This window comes from Pleurodeles waltl, chromosome 12 (assembly GCF_031143425.1).
Source record: "Pleurodeles waltl isolate 20211129_DDA chromosome 12, aPleWal1.hap1.20221129, whole genome shotgun sequence".
NCBI lineage: Eukaryota > Metazoa > Chordata > Amphibia > Caudata > Salamandridae > Pleurodeles > Pleurodeles waltl.
The window spans coordinates 241305241-241320327 of NC_090451.1; the positions used below are offsets into that span (position 1 = coordinate 241305241).

Below are 15087 nucleotides of genomic sequence, written 5' to 3' on the forward strand. Positions count from 1 at the left end.
ACCTTAGGCATTGACAAAGGAGACAGATCTATGGTACCGCAACAGAGATAATAATCTCTCTACTGCGGGGTCATTAGTATTTTGCAATACAAAGAGCTTTCTTAGAAGGGTAGCTTACTGCTCCTTAGGGCATGTTTGGTGGGAAGGGTGTAGGATATTGTGTGGACTATAAAAGGAGAGTTTTGGTGTCATGAGTAATGACCCGAGGGATGCTGTTACCTTCATAGATGTAAAGTATGGATTGAGTGTAGTGATCAGGAGAGAGATATGGCTATCTTCACATAGCATCTTTGCGTGTTGTATGAGAAATGTGAGTTTAAGGTGTTATTTATGTCGATTACGAGTCTGAGACAATGCTGTAGGCCCTTTCCTGCTGACCCAGTTGGAAACTCGTAATGGGCCCGGCGGGAGGCAGCCACAATGGTGGCAACCTCCCGGTCAGGATTTAGGCGGACAGGTTTTTCCATCTGCCAAAATCGTAATAAGGCCCTTTGTGAGCCAGAAAAACTACAGGAACACTCTGTGGATTTTCGAGTGAAAAACAAGTGATTGGATGAGCGCGTCACCGCTGCCTACCCAATCCTTACTGGGATCAGCTCCCTTGGGAATCATGGGATCGTCAGCCATTTGTAGATATTTCTAAATACATATTGGTGGTCATTCCGACCCTGGCGGTTTGAAACCGCCAGGGCCGGGGACCACGGAAGCACTGCCAACAGGCTGGCGGTGCTTCCAGGGCCATTCTGACAGCGGCGGTAAAGCCGCGGTCAGAAAAGGGGATCCGGCAGTTTCCCGCCGGATTTCCCCTGGCCCAGAGAATCCTCCATGGCGGCGCTGCTTGCAGCACCGCCATGGGGATTCCGACCCCCTTCCCGCCAGCCTGTTCCTCGCGGTAAAACCTGCCAGGGAAAGGGTGTTGTGGGGCCCCTGGGGGCCCCTGCACTGCCCATGCCACTAGCATGGGCAGTGCAGGGGCCCCCTAACAGGGCCCCACCATGATTTTCACTGTCTGCTATGCAGACAGTGAAAATCGCGACGGGTGCTACTGCACCCGTCGCACCCCTGCAACTCCGCCGGCTCCATTCGGAGCCGGCTTCCTCGTTGCAGGGGCTTTCCCGCTGGGCCGGCGGGCGATCTTCTGGCGATCGGCCGCCTTCCCAGCGGGAAAGTCAAAATGACCCCCGCGGTCTATTGACCGCGGTGCGGTCTTTCGGCGGTTTCCGCCCGGCGGGAGGCACCCGCCGGGCTCAGAATGAGCCTCATAGACTATCTGTGCCATATCCACCATTTCCACCAGTGGAAATTCAATAACTGTTTCCACTTACATCAACTCTTTGTGGGATTTGCCCAAGATCCACCCCAGTACAAGGCAATATGTGACCATTTGTTGATGCCCTGCATCACTAATGCAAAGTAAATTTGACAAATTGCAGGTTTCTGGATGATGAGTTGACACACCTAAAAATGCTTCTGTAGAGCTTGTGGCATTTACACAAAAAAATCAACTATCATTGTTCTTTCCAAAAATGCCATTCTCTGCAGCGCCCAAAATTAATTTTTCTTGGTGTGATCTCCGTCCTTTTAAGTGTTTCTCCCTGCGACAAGTATTTGGAATTGTATTTACTAAACTGCATTAGATGGCTCCTGTGTCATCACGCAATGCATTGTAGATCCATCTTCTAGTTCCTCCAATAATTGCTACTACCTAATCATTGCCCAATGAAGTACTTGGTCATATACACAGGTTGGTCTTCCATTTGTGTGCACTTGCCACAGTCTTCTCTGCTGACCCATTTAGATGTTTTTCCACCATACTTAGAGACACTCTTCACCAAATTGTAGGGATGAGGTAAGGCGGTGAGTAGACAAGGAACACACAGTGATGCTACCCAAGCTTTATTAATGCCAAACAAGGAATATTATTAGCTAGTGGCGGTGAGAAGGCAACTGACCAAATGCTTTTAGGCAACCATAGTTGCACCCTCAACATCCTGAAATATAAAGATCCCATTCTAATCTAGGCAGTGCTGGAACAATCCAACAGAGGATATCACTATAGAAATCAAGGCCCATAAAGATGCATAGAAACCTGTACGGAACACCTAGAAACTTAAAAAACAAAAGGTGATCAGAAAATTCTGAGACAGAAACAAAACTCCTCTCACAACTGAGGGGCCCAGCTCATAGGTAATATGTTATAGGTGGAAACAGGGTCTCTAGGCTTAACTTACAAAAGTATTTTGTAGTCAAGAAGTCTGAGATCTGCAAAAACACAGTATTTGTGAATACAAAACACCTTAATATAATGCACTAAAGCCTGTTTGCAAATCGAATTATGACTCACAAAAGTGTTTTTATGACCCTTTCCAATTGCAAATGGGAGAGGGCATTTAAGCATTTAAGAGACGTTGCCCTTCTCTTTATGAGTCAACTGTGGTCACAAACCATTCTGTTACCTGCCTCTGAGTTGGGGTGATAACTGGTTAGCAAAGGGAAAGCCATCCCCTTGGGATCCCTGCACCTCTAGAAACCATGACTAGAAACGCTTGAAATACAGAACTGCTGCTGCTTGCAGACCTTCATTCCAGCATTCACAAGCATTCATCCGGTGCCACAAGTGCCTGCTGTCTCCAACTTATTAAGTAGGAGGCTTTTCGACCTCTGGGATTCCATATTTTGAGATGATGCTGATCAGGACATGATATGCATTGCAAATGAAGGCCATATTGCAGTTCAGTCAGAGCGCAGAAACGCCAACTCCATTGCGCCCTGACCAGTAATGCACAAGTCCCTCAGTTCTGTGTCATTAATGTATTCCTAAGATCACATCATATACTTGGGCTTAATGATTTCTAGTTTCTTTTATTGTTACAATTTGAATATTTCTTTCAAGCCTTTTAGTCTATTGCCTTTTTTGTATTACATCCAGCTGGGTTATACATTGTGCCTTGCAGATACGGCCTTCTTGGCCCTAGATGTGTCTCAGCTACTGATAGGTCTAGAGTTATGTTGGAAATTATTCCTGCAAAGGACACTTGAGGCAAAGGAGAAGCAATTGACGCTAGAAATATATTTACAGTTACGTTCTTGTATAACTGGGATGGCCAGATTGAGGTATCACGCTAAGGGATTACTTCTCTGCATTTTGCATAAATGACTGTGGCCGTGTCCGACAGCTCAGCTTGTAGGGATGGGGGGCACACACAAGGCCGCTTGTGTAAGAGAAATCAGGACGGTGCTCTTTGTCATCAAGAAAGATGTCCAGATTCTGGAGTAGGCTGGTGAAGAACATGAAGAGTTCCATCCGGACGAGCTCCTCCCCTGGGCACACCCGCTGACCTACAACAAGAAACTGGGCATGAGAAGAATTCCAGATACAAAATCTCATCACACAACAGAACCCAAGAAACAAGGACACCAGGAGCAGGGCATGAGTAGGGAAAACAGAACAAGATGTCTATAAGGAATAACACTGAGCAAAAAGAAACAAGAAATAGCATATTATTTGTTTCTTTGTGTTTCTTTTTACAGAGCTAGGTGGCTGTGGTCTGCACTTGAATTCTAAGCACATGCATCACTGGCAGAGACAAAATTTTGAATTTGTGAGGAAGAGAGTAATTGCATAGCAGGCAGCCATGTACTGACGTGTAGGCAAATTTGCTGGACCCCTCTCCAGATAACACAGGTCCCAATGAGCGGTGATGCAGGAACTTGCCAAACATCTCGCAGAAGATTATAGGAGAAGGGGGAAGAAACAGTGCCGAGGGCAAGGACATCTCGGACACTGCGAGCACAGCTTCTTGAGGCATTAATACCAGTGACATACTCAGGTGATACACCTGGTTCCTGAATCTCTGGGTTCAAACCTGAAATCCAGCACCATCTCCTCAACATCTCATATGACAGCGAGCATCCCTTTGGTCCCAACGTTGATGAGAAGCTTGGAAAGATAAATAAGGACAGACACATTTCAAAATCCATGGATGTCCCAAAAAATCCTCTGCTTAAGGGCTCCCTTTGGAAGCAACAGCTCAGGGGCAGAGCTAAATCCACCTCACCTAACAAGCAGTAATCCTATCAAAGACAGCAAGAGGCTTTCTACCTGCAGGCTGGTATGGGCTACACCAGGGTTGTCTATAGGATCAACATCAAAGGTGAGGGCAGAGGTGGCTCCAGTAAATATCTTCCACTGCAGTGAGTTGCCTTATTTCCTCTTCCTGATCACACATCATGTGTTGGAGGCATAAAAGTTTTCCTCCCAAGTTGGGAGGAGATCAGATCACATAGAGGGTTCCAGCTACAGCCTAGTAGCTGTCACTACCCCTCCCAAAATAATAGCCCCACACGTCTTCAGCATGTCCTCCCAGAGGAAGAGCTACGAGCGCTGCAGAGACCGTGCCCCCACCTATACTTCCTTATTCCCAAAAAGGAGTGCTCCTTTGGGCTTATTCTAGACCTCAGGCCTCTAAACAAACACATCCTTTGGCAACACTTGCGTATGACAACTCCCTAGGATGTCTCTCCATTGATCCAACTGGATAACTATATGACAGTGCTTGACCACAAAGATGCCTACTTTCACATAGTCATTCACACTGTCATCGGTGATATCTTCACTTTCAGTTAAGTAGACATCATTTCCAATTCAAAGTGCTCCATTTTGGGGTCACTGCAGTGCTATGGGTATTTCAAAGTGCCTGGCAGTGGTGGCTGCACATCTACAAAATGGGGCCACTCACATCCTCCCATATCTAAATGACTGGCTGATCAAGAGCGGCAGCACTGCCAAGGCTGCCCTCTGGCAGCAATTTCCCTGCTTGCAGTTTATCATAAATGCCACCAAGTTCCACCTACAACCTCAACAGATTCAACACTTCTAGGGATCTGTTAACCACAGTTACAGGGGAAAGTCCACCCCAACCAACAAAGATTCTTGGCATTTCAGAAGCTGCTGACTCTTCTGCAGCTCAATCATCAATGCGCAGTCTGAACTATGATGTACCTCCGAGGGATGATGGCCTTATGTATTGTTATTGTACCCCATATTCAAGGCTCTCTCAGTGCCTCCTACAAGACTGCTTTGCGGCTCAGTGGTCACAAGCAGAGGGTCACTGGGGAAATCTGGTGCTAATAAAGGCCAACACTCACAATGTGCTGCAATGGGGAACAATAACAAATTGTTGCTGGGCAGACCTTGGCTCATACATCATTTCACCTGTGACCATCACCACAGACACATCTCTCAAAACCTTGGGAACACATCTTGAGGACATGACTACAGGGAATGTGGCTTCCTCGACAATACAGCTACCACATCAATTAGCTATAAGTGCTAACCATACAAATAGCCCTCAATGACTTCTTCTATGTCATTAGATGGAAGGTAGTCCTCATCAAGGCGAACAACATGACAGACATGTTCTACCAACAGAAGAAGGGTGGCACACACCCTTCCCCGTTCTCATCACTAGCACAGAGGATGTGGCTTTGTGCGATCTGCCAAGACATATTCCTAGAAGAGGACAACAACTTTTGCAGACCCGCTCAGCAGGATGTATCAACATGTCCACTAGAGAGAACTCTGCCCTCAAGTTCTGCAAAGGTATACTTCCAGTGGTGGGGAAACCCGTAAACAGACACCCCCAAAAACACAAAATGATCAAACTTTGCCTCTGGGTGCTCACACCAAGAGTCCATGTGCAATGTACAATGAATAAATTGGTCAGAGATCTTTGCCTGCAGTTTTCAGCCTCTCCCACTCCTCTCATATGTGGTCAAAAAATGCTACAAACATCTCTGACACTCATCCTAGTGGCCTCAGGAGGGCCTGACAATCCTGGTACTCCATGTTTCTGGAGATGTTCATCATCCCCCACAAGCACATTTATTCTCAGAACGGATCTTCTCACACAGATTCAAGGCCACACGAGATACCCAGACCCAAGGCAGTTCAACCTATCACTCTGGCACACAATGTCTTAGAATATGGCTATATGTGGACTTCAAAACCTTGTTCAGTTGTGAAGCAAAGGTGGCATCTTTCATCTGCCTGGGTGCCTAAATCAGGCAATATTTTGTGGAGCAAAATGTACTATATTCTTTGTCACTGAAGATATTTCTGAGATCTTAAAAACCTTACAGACAAATGTGGGCAGCAGGCTACAGGATGCAGATCCCCAGAGAAAGAGATGCAGACAGGTAAAAATAATTCAGAACTTCAGACATTACACAAGGGAAAGCAAATACAGAGGCAGTGGATGAGCATAACAATAAATTCAATCACAGAAATAAAAAGGGCACAGGTGAAACGTAGAAAATCTCAGCTGCTTTAACAAAGAGAAACGCCAAAAATCCTAAGATGATCTGCTGCAAGTGTGTAGCACTTGAAGCAGGTAAAGTTATCAATGTGGACGTATGAGGATCTTGTTACCTCGTAAGGCACCTCTAAATTTGTACAGAATGCCCCACATCTTATAGGTAGACTGTCCATGCTCCCATTCAACATCAACCAGTTAGGTTCCCTAGTCACCTAAAGCACATAGGGGGTCATTCTGACCCCGGCGGGCGGCGTTTGCCGCCTGCCTGGCTGGAACCGCCATTTGGCCGCCCCGCGGTCAAAAGACCGCTGGGGCCATTCCGACTTTCCCGCTGGGCCGGCGGGCGCTACCTAAGGTAGCGCCCGCCGGCCCAGCGGGAAAGGGGCCTGCAACACTGAAGCCGGCTCCGAATGGAGCCGGCGGTGTTGCAGGTGTGCGACGGGTGCAGTTGCACCCGTCGCGAAAAGCAGGCTGGGGCCCTGTTAGGGGGCCCCTGCACTGCCCATGCCAGTGGCATGGGCAGTGCAGGGGCCCCCAGGGGCCCCAGGACACCCATTCCCGCCAGCCTGTTCCTGGCGATGAAAACCGCCAGAAACAGGCTGGCGGGAAGGGGGTCAGAATCCCCATGGTGGCGCTGCTTGCAGCGCCGCCATGGAGGATTCGCCCAGCCGGGGGAAATCTGGCGGGAAACCGCCGGACCCGGTTTTCCGACTGCGGCTTTACCGCCGCGGTCGGAATGGGCTTTGAAGCACCGCCAGCCTGTTGGCGGTGCTTCAGTCATTCTGCGCCAGGGTCAGAGTGACCCCCATAATGTCTGAGGCTGGAAGCCTACAAAATAAAATTCCCACCCAAAAACTTCCAGAGTTGACTCACCTGCAGAAAAAGGGATCATAGATTCTGGATTCTCAGATTGTCCTTGCTCGTTTAGGAAGTTCTGGGGGTTGAAGTGATTGGGGTCTTTCCACACCAAAGGGTCGAAGAAAAGGGAGGTCATGTTAGAGATCACAGAGGTGCCCTGAACGAAGATGAAATGAAAGGCATTAAACAAAATCTCAGGTGTAGAGGATGCAACCTTAAGAAAACTGTGGAACAAACCTGGGATGACATACAAAAAGAACCAGGGGATTGGAGAGAATCAGTGCAACTGAAGAACATCCAAGAGACAGCATGCACACTTGTGGGATTAAATCATTACCTGTGGAGCATTATGTGAAATACCTCATCTTTACAGCATCACCCAATTTTTTATTTTACATTATGACTCTAGTGACAATGTCACTTTCAACCTATTACACTTTCTCTATCACTTTGACTCAGATGATAAAACAATTGCAAGGAAGCATTGTAGGCCTAAGCTATAACTAATGTGCCAATACTCACTTCATAGTTTAAGGCACGTCTACAGGTATGTTTACAGAGCACAAGTGGGAAAACAGGTGTTGTTGATTTGGTTACAATGGCATGCAGGGACCCAGAGGTTTGCTTAAATGTAAATGATCTAGCTTGTAAATCTTCATGTAGTGGCACGTATTTGGGAATTCAGTGTATCTTTCTTAGGGTACCAAATCTAATTCACTTCCTTTTTAGCTTTACCTACTTAGTTCTCTTGAACTGGAGATTGGCTTCAGTCATTTTCTGGGTACTCACTTTGGTCAGGTGGTACCCTCGGAGAGTGGTGTCCTTGGTGACTTCTCTGAAAACTCCAGCAGGGCTGATGTTCCCAAAGCGCAGAATTTCATTGATAGTAGCCTCCACGTAGGGCATCTGGAGCCGATCATCCCAGGCAGGCAGGCGGTCCCAGCCCACCACTTGCTCAATCTCCTGCTGGCACCGGACTAGCATCAGAGATGTGAGGTAGAGAAGAGAAGGCAAGCTCAGTGATAGTGGTGTTATCATCAACACCCCTTGATTGCCTCCCACGTCTGTGAATATGGTGGGATATGGTGAGGAGTCCTACGACCAAACAAACTGAGACATGCTACCAATATTCCAAACTGTAACTTCGGCACTGCATTGCTAATTCAGAATAAACACAGCTCTGACAATGAATCCGACTCCTCCCACGCAAATCACCTGCCTTTCCAAAACTATGGGACAACAAAGATCCTCCAATGTGTATCTCAACCTCATGCCTCAGATCCTACTTAACTACCCTCAGCACTATATTTAGTACATTGGACCAACATAATTCTCCAAGTTATGGTCAGTTTGTTACAGGATGAAGGATACCATGGATGCACTCAATCCAAAGAAAGGGCTCAAAAGGATCTTCCTTCCTGTCATAACCTTGCGGCTTAGCATTACTTTTCAGACCAGTGAACTCTCATTTCATGTCAGGTAAGAAGAGGAATGGTAATATACAACAGCATGTCATGTCATTTGCTTGGAGCACTACACACCCCTAGAATCTCCCAATGCAGTCATCGTTATGCAAGAACAAATCTGTCTCCTTTTCATTTTCCTCTTCTGGTCCTTGGCTGTCCATTTCCCGACTGCTACTACCTTTTGAATTTATCCTGTACTTAGAGTTTTAAAACCCTGGCTTGTGCAGATTTCTGTTAAAGTCAGAAACCAGCCTTGCTTTTTTCCCCATTATCCCTGTTAAGCTTCTTCTAAATTCTCTGCTGCTATTCACTGTAGAAGTCAGATCATCATCAGAAGGCAGTCACCCTTAACGTTGCATAAAATATATTGTGCCAACTTCACACACAGACTGTTATTGTGTATCTAGTACTTTAGGTATCAATTTGTATATATTAGCCTTAGGTCATCATTTTGCATATCTTACCTTGGATGTCTGGGTAGGTGATCATGTACAGAAACCCCCATCTGAGAGTGGTGGAAGTTGTGTCTGTCCCAGCTACAAAGAGGTCAGCAATGCAAGCTTGTAGATTTTCAGACGAGAATGTGGAGTCTGGATTTGAGTTTTGCTACAGTCAAACATACAGGAAAAGGGAAGTACAAACAAGTATGTTCAAATGTGACACCGACTCTAGACAGCATTTTCTATAATTTGTACACAGGGCCACGTAACTTTCAAACACCAGTGATGTATATAGGAATGTACAATTTTTTTATCTTTTTAAATATACTTACATTAGGGTGGGGGAAACACTGCCTGGGGGAGCGCTGTTTTTATTTCTTTTAACTGGGGCTTTTTTTACCTTTCTTTGTCGTCTCTTCAGCCAGGCATCATTCTAGAGCCTTTATAAACAAAAGTGGGGACTGGGAGATTACTGGTCCAGTGCACAGTCTCCCGACCTGAACCTATAATATCAAAATAAGTGCACTGTTCCACGACAGAGAGAAAACAAGAAAGAGATCAGAGGTGGCAAATCTATACTGAGTATACTTAGGAGAGCCCTCAAGCACCCTTTTGGGTGACAGGTATCATCATCGGGCTTACTCCTCGCCAGACTGGTGCTGCAATGCCTGGCGGGCCGCCCAGCATTCTGGGTGGCACTCAACCATAATAAAATTGCTAACAACGGTGGTCTGGGAAAAGAATTGAATCAAAGATGGAGAGTGTAGAACAGAAGACAAGACTCTAAAATTAGCTCTGAACCTAAGCCACTGTTTTAATGCGATAGAAATTGGGTTCAGGCCAATATTAAAAACAAAAATATCAGAGTGTTACTAGGAATAATGTACCGTTACACTCTATAATCAGGGAAGGTAGTTCACCTAATCCTGCATGGTCAACATGTTTCGCGTCTATGTTTGGTCACAAAGTGATCCAGTGACGCTTCTTCAGGACCCACAAAAAAAGCCTGTGATTATAAAACTACTTCTCCTATATATCAGTAATATTATCAAGTGCACGTACAGTCACTTACAGAGTGGAAGACAGAATATGCCTAAGTCAATCGGTCAGTATAGTCGCCCATCCCATATTAGAGATTGGGCTCCCTAGGTCTGCGCTAGCATCAACCAAGGAAAACGAATGTATCACGTCCTTGGTGTGTCCGGGAACCTGCCCTCTGCTACGCGCCTGTATCAGTATTATGATATCATTCTAGAGCCAGCATCGGAAGTGAGGGTCAGTTAGAGCCCTCCTTCCGGCCATCAGAGACTCTGTACCGCGAGTAAGTGGTCCAGCTGTCGGGCTCTTGGCCCGGCGCCATAAATGAATCCAGCTGAGCGGCCGCGCATTGAAGGAGAGCGCGTCACTCGGCAGCTTTGCGCGGCATGAGGGAAGTTTATTTTCAACTTTTTAAATATACTTACATTAGGGTGGGGGAAACACTGCCTGGGGGAGCGCTGTTTTTATTTCTTTTAACTGGGGCTTTTTTACCTTTCTTTGTCGTCTCTTCAGCCAGGCATCATTCTAGAGCCTGCACCGGACGTGAGGGTCAGTTAGAGCCCTCCTTCCAGCCATCAGAAACTCTGTACTGCGAGTTAGCGGTCCAGCTGACATCGGGCTCTTGGCCCGGCGCTATAAATTAATCCAGCTGAGCGGCCGCTCACCGGGCACGCCAAAGGCGCGCCTAAGGCAAGCCCGCCTGCGCCCGAACGGGCCCAGGGGCCAGAGATTCTGCCCATTTTTTAAAATGTGCGGCCCCTCAGGGGTATAGCAGCAAAATCAAGATTAAGAATATGCCCTGTAAGCAGAAGGCGCCATCCGATTACAGGGCGCTTGGACCTGTGAGGAATGTAATTGGACACTACAAGCTCCATTAACCTTGAAGAAGGCCAGAGCTCAGCATAGGAGGCCTCTGATGTCTGGAATGGCAGCTCAGGAAAACACGGTAGCTCACGGTCAGCCGTTCCAGTACGCCTTGTTAAATTTCTGCTCACTCCCCAACCACAAACTGGAAATCTGAGAAATGATTGATACTTGGCATATTGATTGTTTTTAACAGAAACCTGGGGTAAAACAGAACGAGACCCGGATTTTGTAGCAGCATCTCCCCCAGAGTATACCTACTACAGATTATATAGACCCCACAATAGGGGTGGGGGCTTGGCTATTATCTGCAGGGCTACTCTTGTGTGCGCTTGGTCTGGCCCCGCCGCTGAAACATGCGAGACAATGGCTTTTAAGATCTCTCAGAACAGTGGAGTACTGTAGGAGGGCCTACTGATTTATCGACTGCTGGGCCCTCCTACAAACCTTGTCCAATCTTGGATTAAGCTGATAGAACCTATGGTTTTGTCCCCAAAGGCAATTATAATAGGCGATTTTAATATTCATTTTGACGAGATCTGCACTCCAGTGGTTAGGGAGTTCTTAGATCTTATGGAGGCCTTGGATTGGTCCCTCAGAGTCTCGGCAGCTACCCATAGTGCATGACATATATTAGATGGGGTCTTTGTTCGTACTTCTCTACAGCTGGTGTTAACCAATACCCAGTTAAGTTGGACGGATCATCATCTGCTAAACTTTAAATTTGACATAACGCACTTTCCTGCTCTGTATGAGGTGAAGAGAAAAGTATTTAGGCCATGGAAGCAGATTAAAGTGGAAGAGTTAGTTCCCGGCCTTTGAAGAGGCCTGGGACAGAGCCAAGAATCTAGCTCGGCCCCTGCTTGACAGTTTTCAGCAAGGGGTTGAAATGTCCATGACTCAACTGGCTCCCCGAAAGATCTGGGGGCCTTGCAGCCGGAAGAAGCTTGGTCAACCTTGGTTTACGAGCAAACTTAAATCTTTCCAGAAAAAGTACCGACAACAGGAGCACCAGTGGAAATAAAACCAGTCCCAGAGGAAAGAGCTGCATTAAAGTCCACCCTCAAGGCTTACAAAGCGGCGCGTTTTAAGGCCAAATCTAATTTCTATATTGCCAAAGTGAAGGAGGCATTAAATGCCCCTAGAGAACTATTTAAGGAGATAAAGGCATTATCCACTCCCCTTAGGCCATTCGATCTGGAAAATTCTCAGGAGTTCTGTGATAAGGTTGCTAGGCACTTTGAGAACAAAATTCTCCAAATACACACAAATTTTGCTCCTCATGAGATCTCTACGGAACTCCCCTATAGGGTACCTACCGACTCCAAAGCTAGCTGTAAAGTTCTATCTGATTTCCATATCCCATCTCATGACAGTATTAGAAAGAGGATCCTAGAAATTAAGTCTGGTTCCCCTTTGGATCCGTGCCCCCATTCTATTTTTCAACTGGCCCCGACCTGATGGCTCGGGCGTTAGCTCCTATCTTTCAAGAGGTTCTGATATCTGGCGTGTATCCCTCCCTATGGAAAGAAACCATAGTGGTTCCCCTTAAGAAGAAGCCAGATGGCGACAGCCAGGACCTAAACAATTTATGGCCAATAGCACTTCTTCCCTATCTGGCAAAGATTTTAGAGAAAATCTTGAATTTGGAACTGGCTGAATTCTTAGTGGAAGTGGGAGCCCTTGACGCCTCTCAACATGGTTTCAGAAAGGTGCATAGTACGGAGACGGCCTTGATTTCAAGGAGGTCAAGGGGTCATCCTAGTACTATTAGATTTATTGTCGGCGTTTGATACCATCTCCCCCCACCTATTGACGTCCTGCCTTTGTCAAGTAGGGATTAGAGAGCGAGCCCTTAAGCTTCTGGAATCTTTTCTTACTAACAGATGGACCACTGCAAGTTGTGATGACTTTAGATCCACGCCTTATCTATTACCCTGCAGGATTCCACAGGGATCTTCTCTGAGTCCCACTCTGTTTAATGTGTATGTTGCCCCACTGGCTAGTCTGATTCACTCCTTTGGCTTCATCCTGTCCTCTTATGCAGACGATACTCAGCTTATCATCCCAATCAAAAAGCCTTGGGAGGAGGTTGCGGACCGGTTCAACAACTGTATGCAAGCAGTTAGTAATTGGATGAAGATTAACTGGCTTAAAATGAATGCCACCAAAACTGAAATTCTCTGTTTCGGACCAGGAAAATAGTTATGGAGCTCACGCTGGTGGCCTTCAGAATGTGTTGCGCTTCCTGTCCCCACCACTGTCAGTAGGAATTTGGGCATTCTTTTTGATGGTCGCTTATCCTTTAAAAATCAGGTAAACCACACCTTAAAGACATGCCTCTGGTTCATTAAAATGCACAGGAAATCTTTTCCTTATCTCCAGCATGAATGGAGTCTCTGCCATTTTAGCATTGGTGATGTTTAAGGTAGATTATTTTAATGCCTTATTCCTTAATCTGGACAAGGCCTTGATCAACAAATTGCAATTGGTCCAGAACGCAGCCGCTAGAGCGGTTCTCAACCTCTCACGGCAGGTATCAGTCAGAGAGAGCCTCAAACAATTACACTGGCTTCCGGTGGCTCAGCGCATCATCTTTAAATCGCTCTGTCTAACGTATAAAGCTACTCATGGGATCGGTCCTCGCTACCTCACCACCACGCTCTGTTGGCATGCTCCTAAGAGAAACCTGAGGTCCTCCAAAGCCTATCAAATTCAGGTTCCCCGTACTTATAAAGCTAAATGGGGGGATAAAGCTTTCACCGTGGCTGCTGCCAAAGGTTGGAACTCGCTTCCCTTGAATATCAGGCAAGAACCCTCTTACCTAAGGTTCAGGAAACTAGGTAAAACTTGGCTCTTCCCCAGATAGCATCCATTTCGTACCCCGGTTTGTACTTTTAAGTAATTTTTTCTCTTACTATTATCTGTTTTTTGGGTGGGTTCCTTGGATTCTTGCTATTTCCCTCTTTTCTCACCTTCTACATTAGCGCTTCGATGCTCTTCGTGAGTCGGAATGCGCTTTACAAATATGACATACACACATACATACATACCATTTACCTGCATCCATTTATTCACATTCTTAAAAAACACATCCAAACCGATTACCATCCTAAACAACTCTACCCCATGACACCTTCACCATCACAGCACACATGAAGAGTGGGTCAAAGTGACTGAAAGGCATTCTACTACCAGACTTTCCCTATTTGCAAAGTACTAACACCAGAATACCCCAGTGCATCTGAGTTTTGAACTTTGTTAGCTCACACCGCCTGTAGTGCTTTCCTCTTAGCTAGTTTCTAAGCACTAACATAACACACCAGAAATACACTTCTGAGTTCAAAGAAGACTTTTATTGTTGTTAATTCTTCCCCAACCACAATTTTTATGTATGACGAATTAGTAGCTTTCAAGTCCGCGTTAATCAAACAAAATATATCAGTTTGCAATATACACAGCAGGTTATATTTATAAGATATTGAATGCAAAGCAAAACAAATACTTCACCGTGTGGGAATTATTTACAGCTTCATCTTTCTAAGGTCTGCAAGCTGATGACCCCTGTCAGCCGCGAGAAAGAGATTCATCTACCCACACGGGATTGCTGGCAGCTGGCGCCTAGCTCCAGCACGAGGTCCGGCAGATTCGAATCTGACTCTCTGCAGCCTGTTACATTCGTTACAAAGGTGTGCCCCCTCCTCTCAGACCTGGGAAACTGAGCAAGCCTTTTGGAGACTGGCCAGGTCTCCAAGACTACTCCTGTTCCCAAGCTCAAGCGAAGAGAAAAACACCCATGTACTCTCTCTTATCAGGTCTAGTCTACTGTGAGAAAAACATCTTGGTTCTCTGGTGCAAAAACACAGCTTGGAAAAATACAGCTTGGATTCTCAACTGCAATGTCTAACTCCACGTTAAAGGCAATAGGCAGCTAACCTAGATATCAAATGCAATGTCATGTTAAAGGCAATAGGCAGCTAACCTAAATATCAAATGCAATGTCTAGTGTCATGTCAAAGCCAATAGGCATCTAAGCTGAATACAAAATGCAATGTCTTATATCATGTCAAAGCCCATAGGCAGCTGAGCTGAATACAAAATGTA

At 46.1% G+C, this 15087-nt stretch overlaps 1 protein-coding gene across 1 annotated transcript; it reads right to left on the reverse strand.

The window, feature by feature from the left end:
- Nucleotides 1–3130: 3130 nt before the first annotated feature.
- On the reverse strand, nucleotides 3131–14094 carry LOC138267115 (cytochrome P450 2D6-like). Its single transcript, XM_069215965.1, has 5 exons — nucleotides 14044–14094; nucleotides 9106–9247; nucleotides 7965–8152; nucleotides 7191–7332; nucleotides 3131–3339 (listed from the first exon to the last, which is right to left on the reverse strand). Exons 1-5 carry the CDS (start codon nucleotides 14092–14094, stop codon nucleotides 3131–3133), a joined length of 732 nt encoding a protein of 243 aa, XP_069072066.1.
- Nucleotides 14095–15087: the final 993 nt, after the last annotated feature.

Bases quoted from the DNA above. Each gene is read 5' to 3' on its own strand.
- LOC138267115 (XM_069215965.1), bottom strand. From the start codon at position 14,094: ATGGTAATCGGTTTGGATGTGTTTTTTAAGAATGTGAATAAATGGATG. The intron at 9,248-14,043 runs GTAAATGGTATG...GTTTGACTGTAG, and splicing joins ATGTGAATAAATGGATGCAG to CAAAACTCAAATCCAGACTC. The intron at 8,153-9,105 runs GTAAGATATGCA...CTCTGATGCTAG, and splicing joins CACCTACCCAGACATCCAAG to TCCGGTGCCAGCAGGAGATT.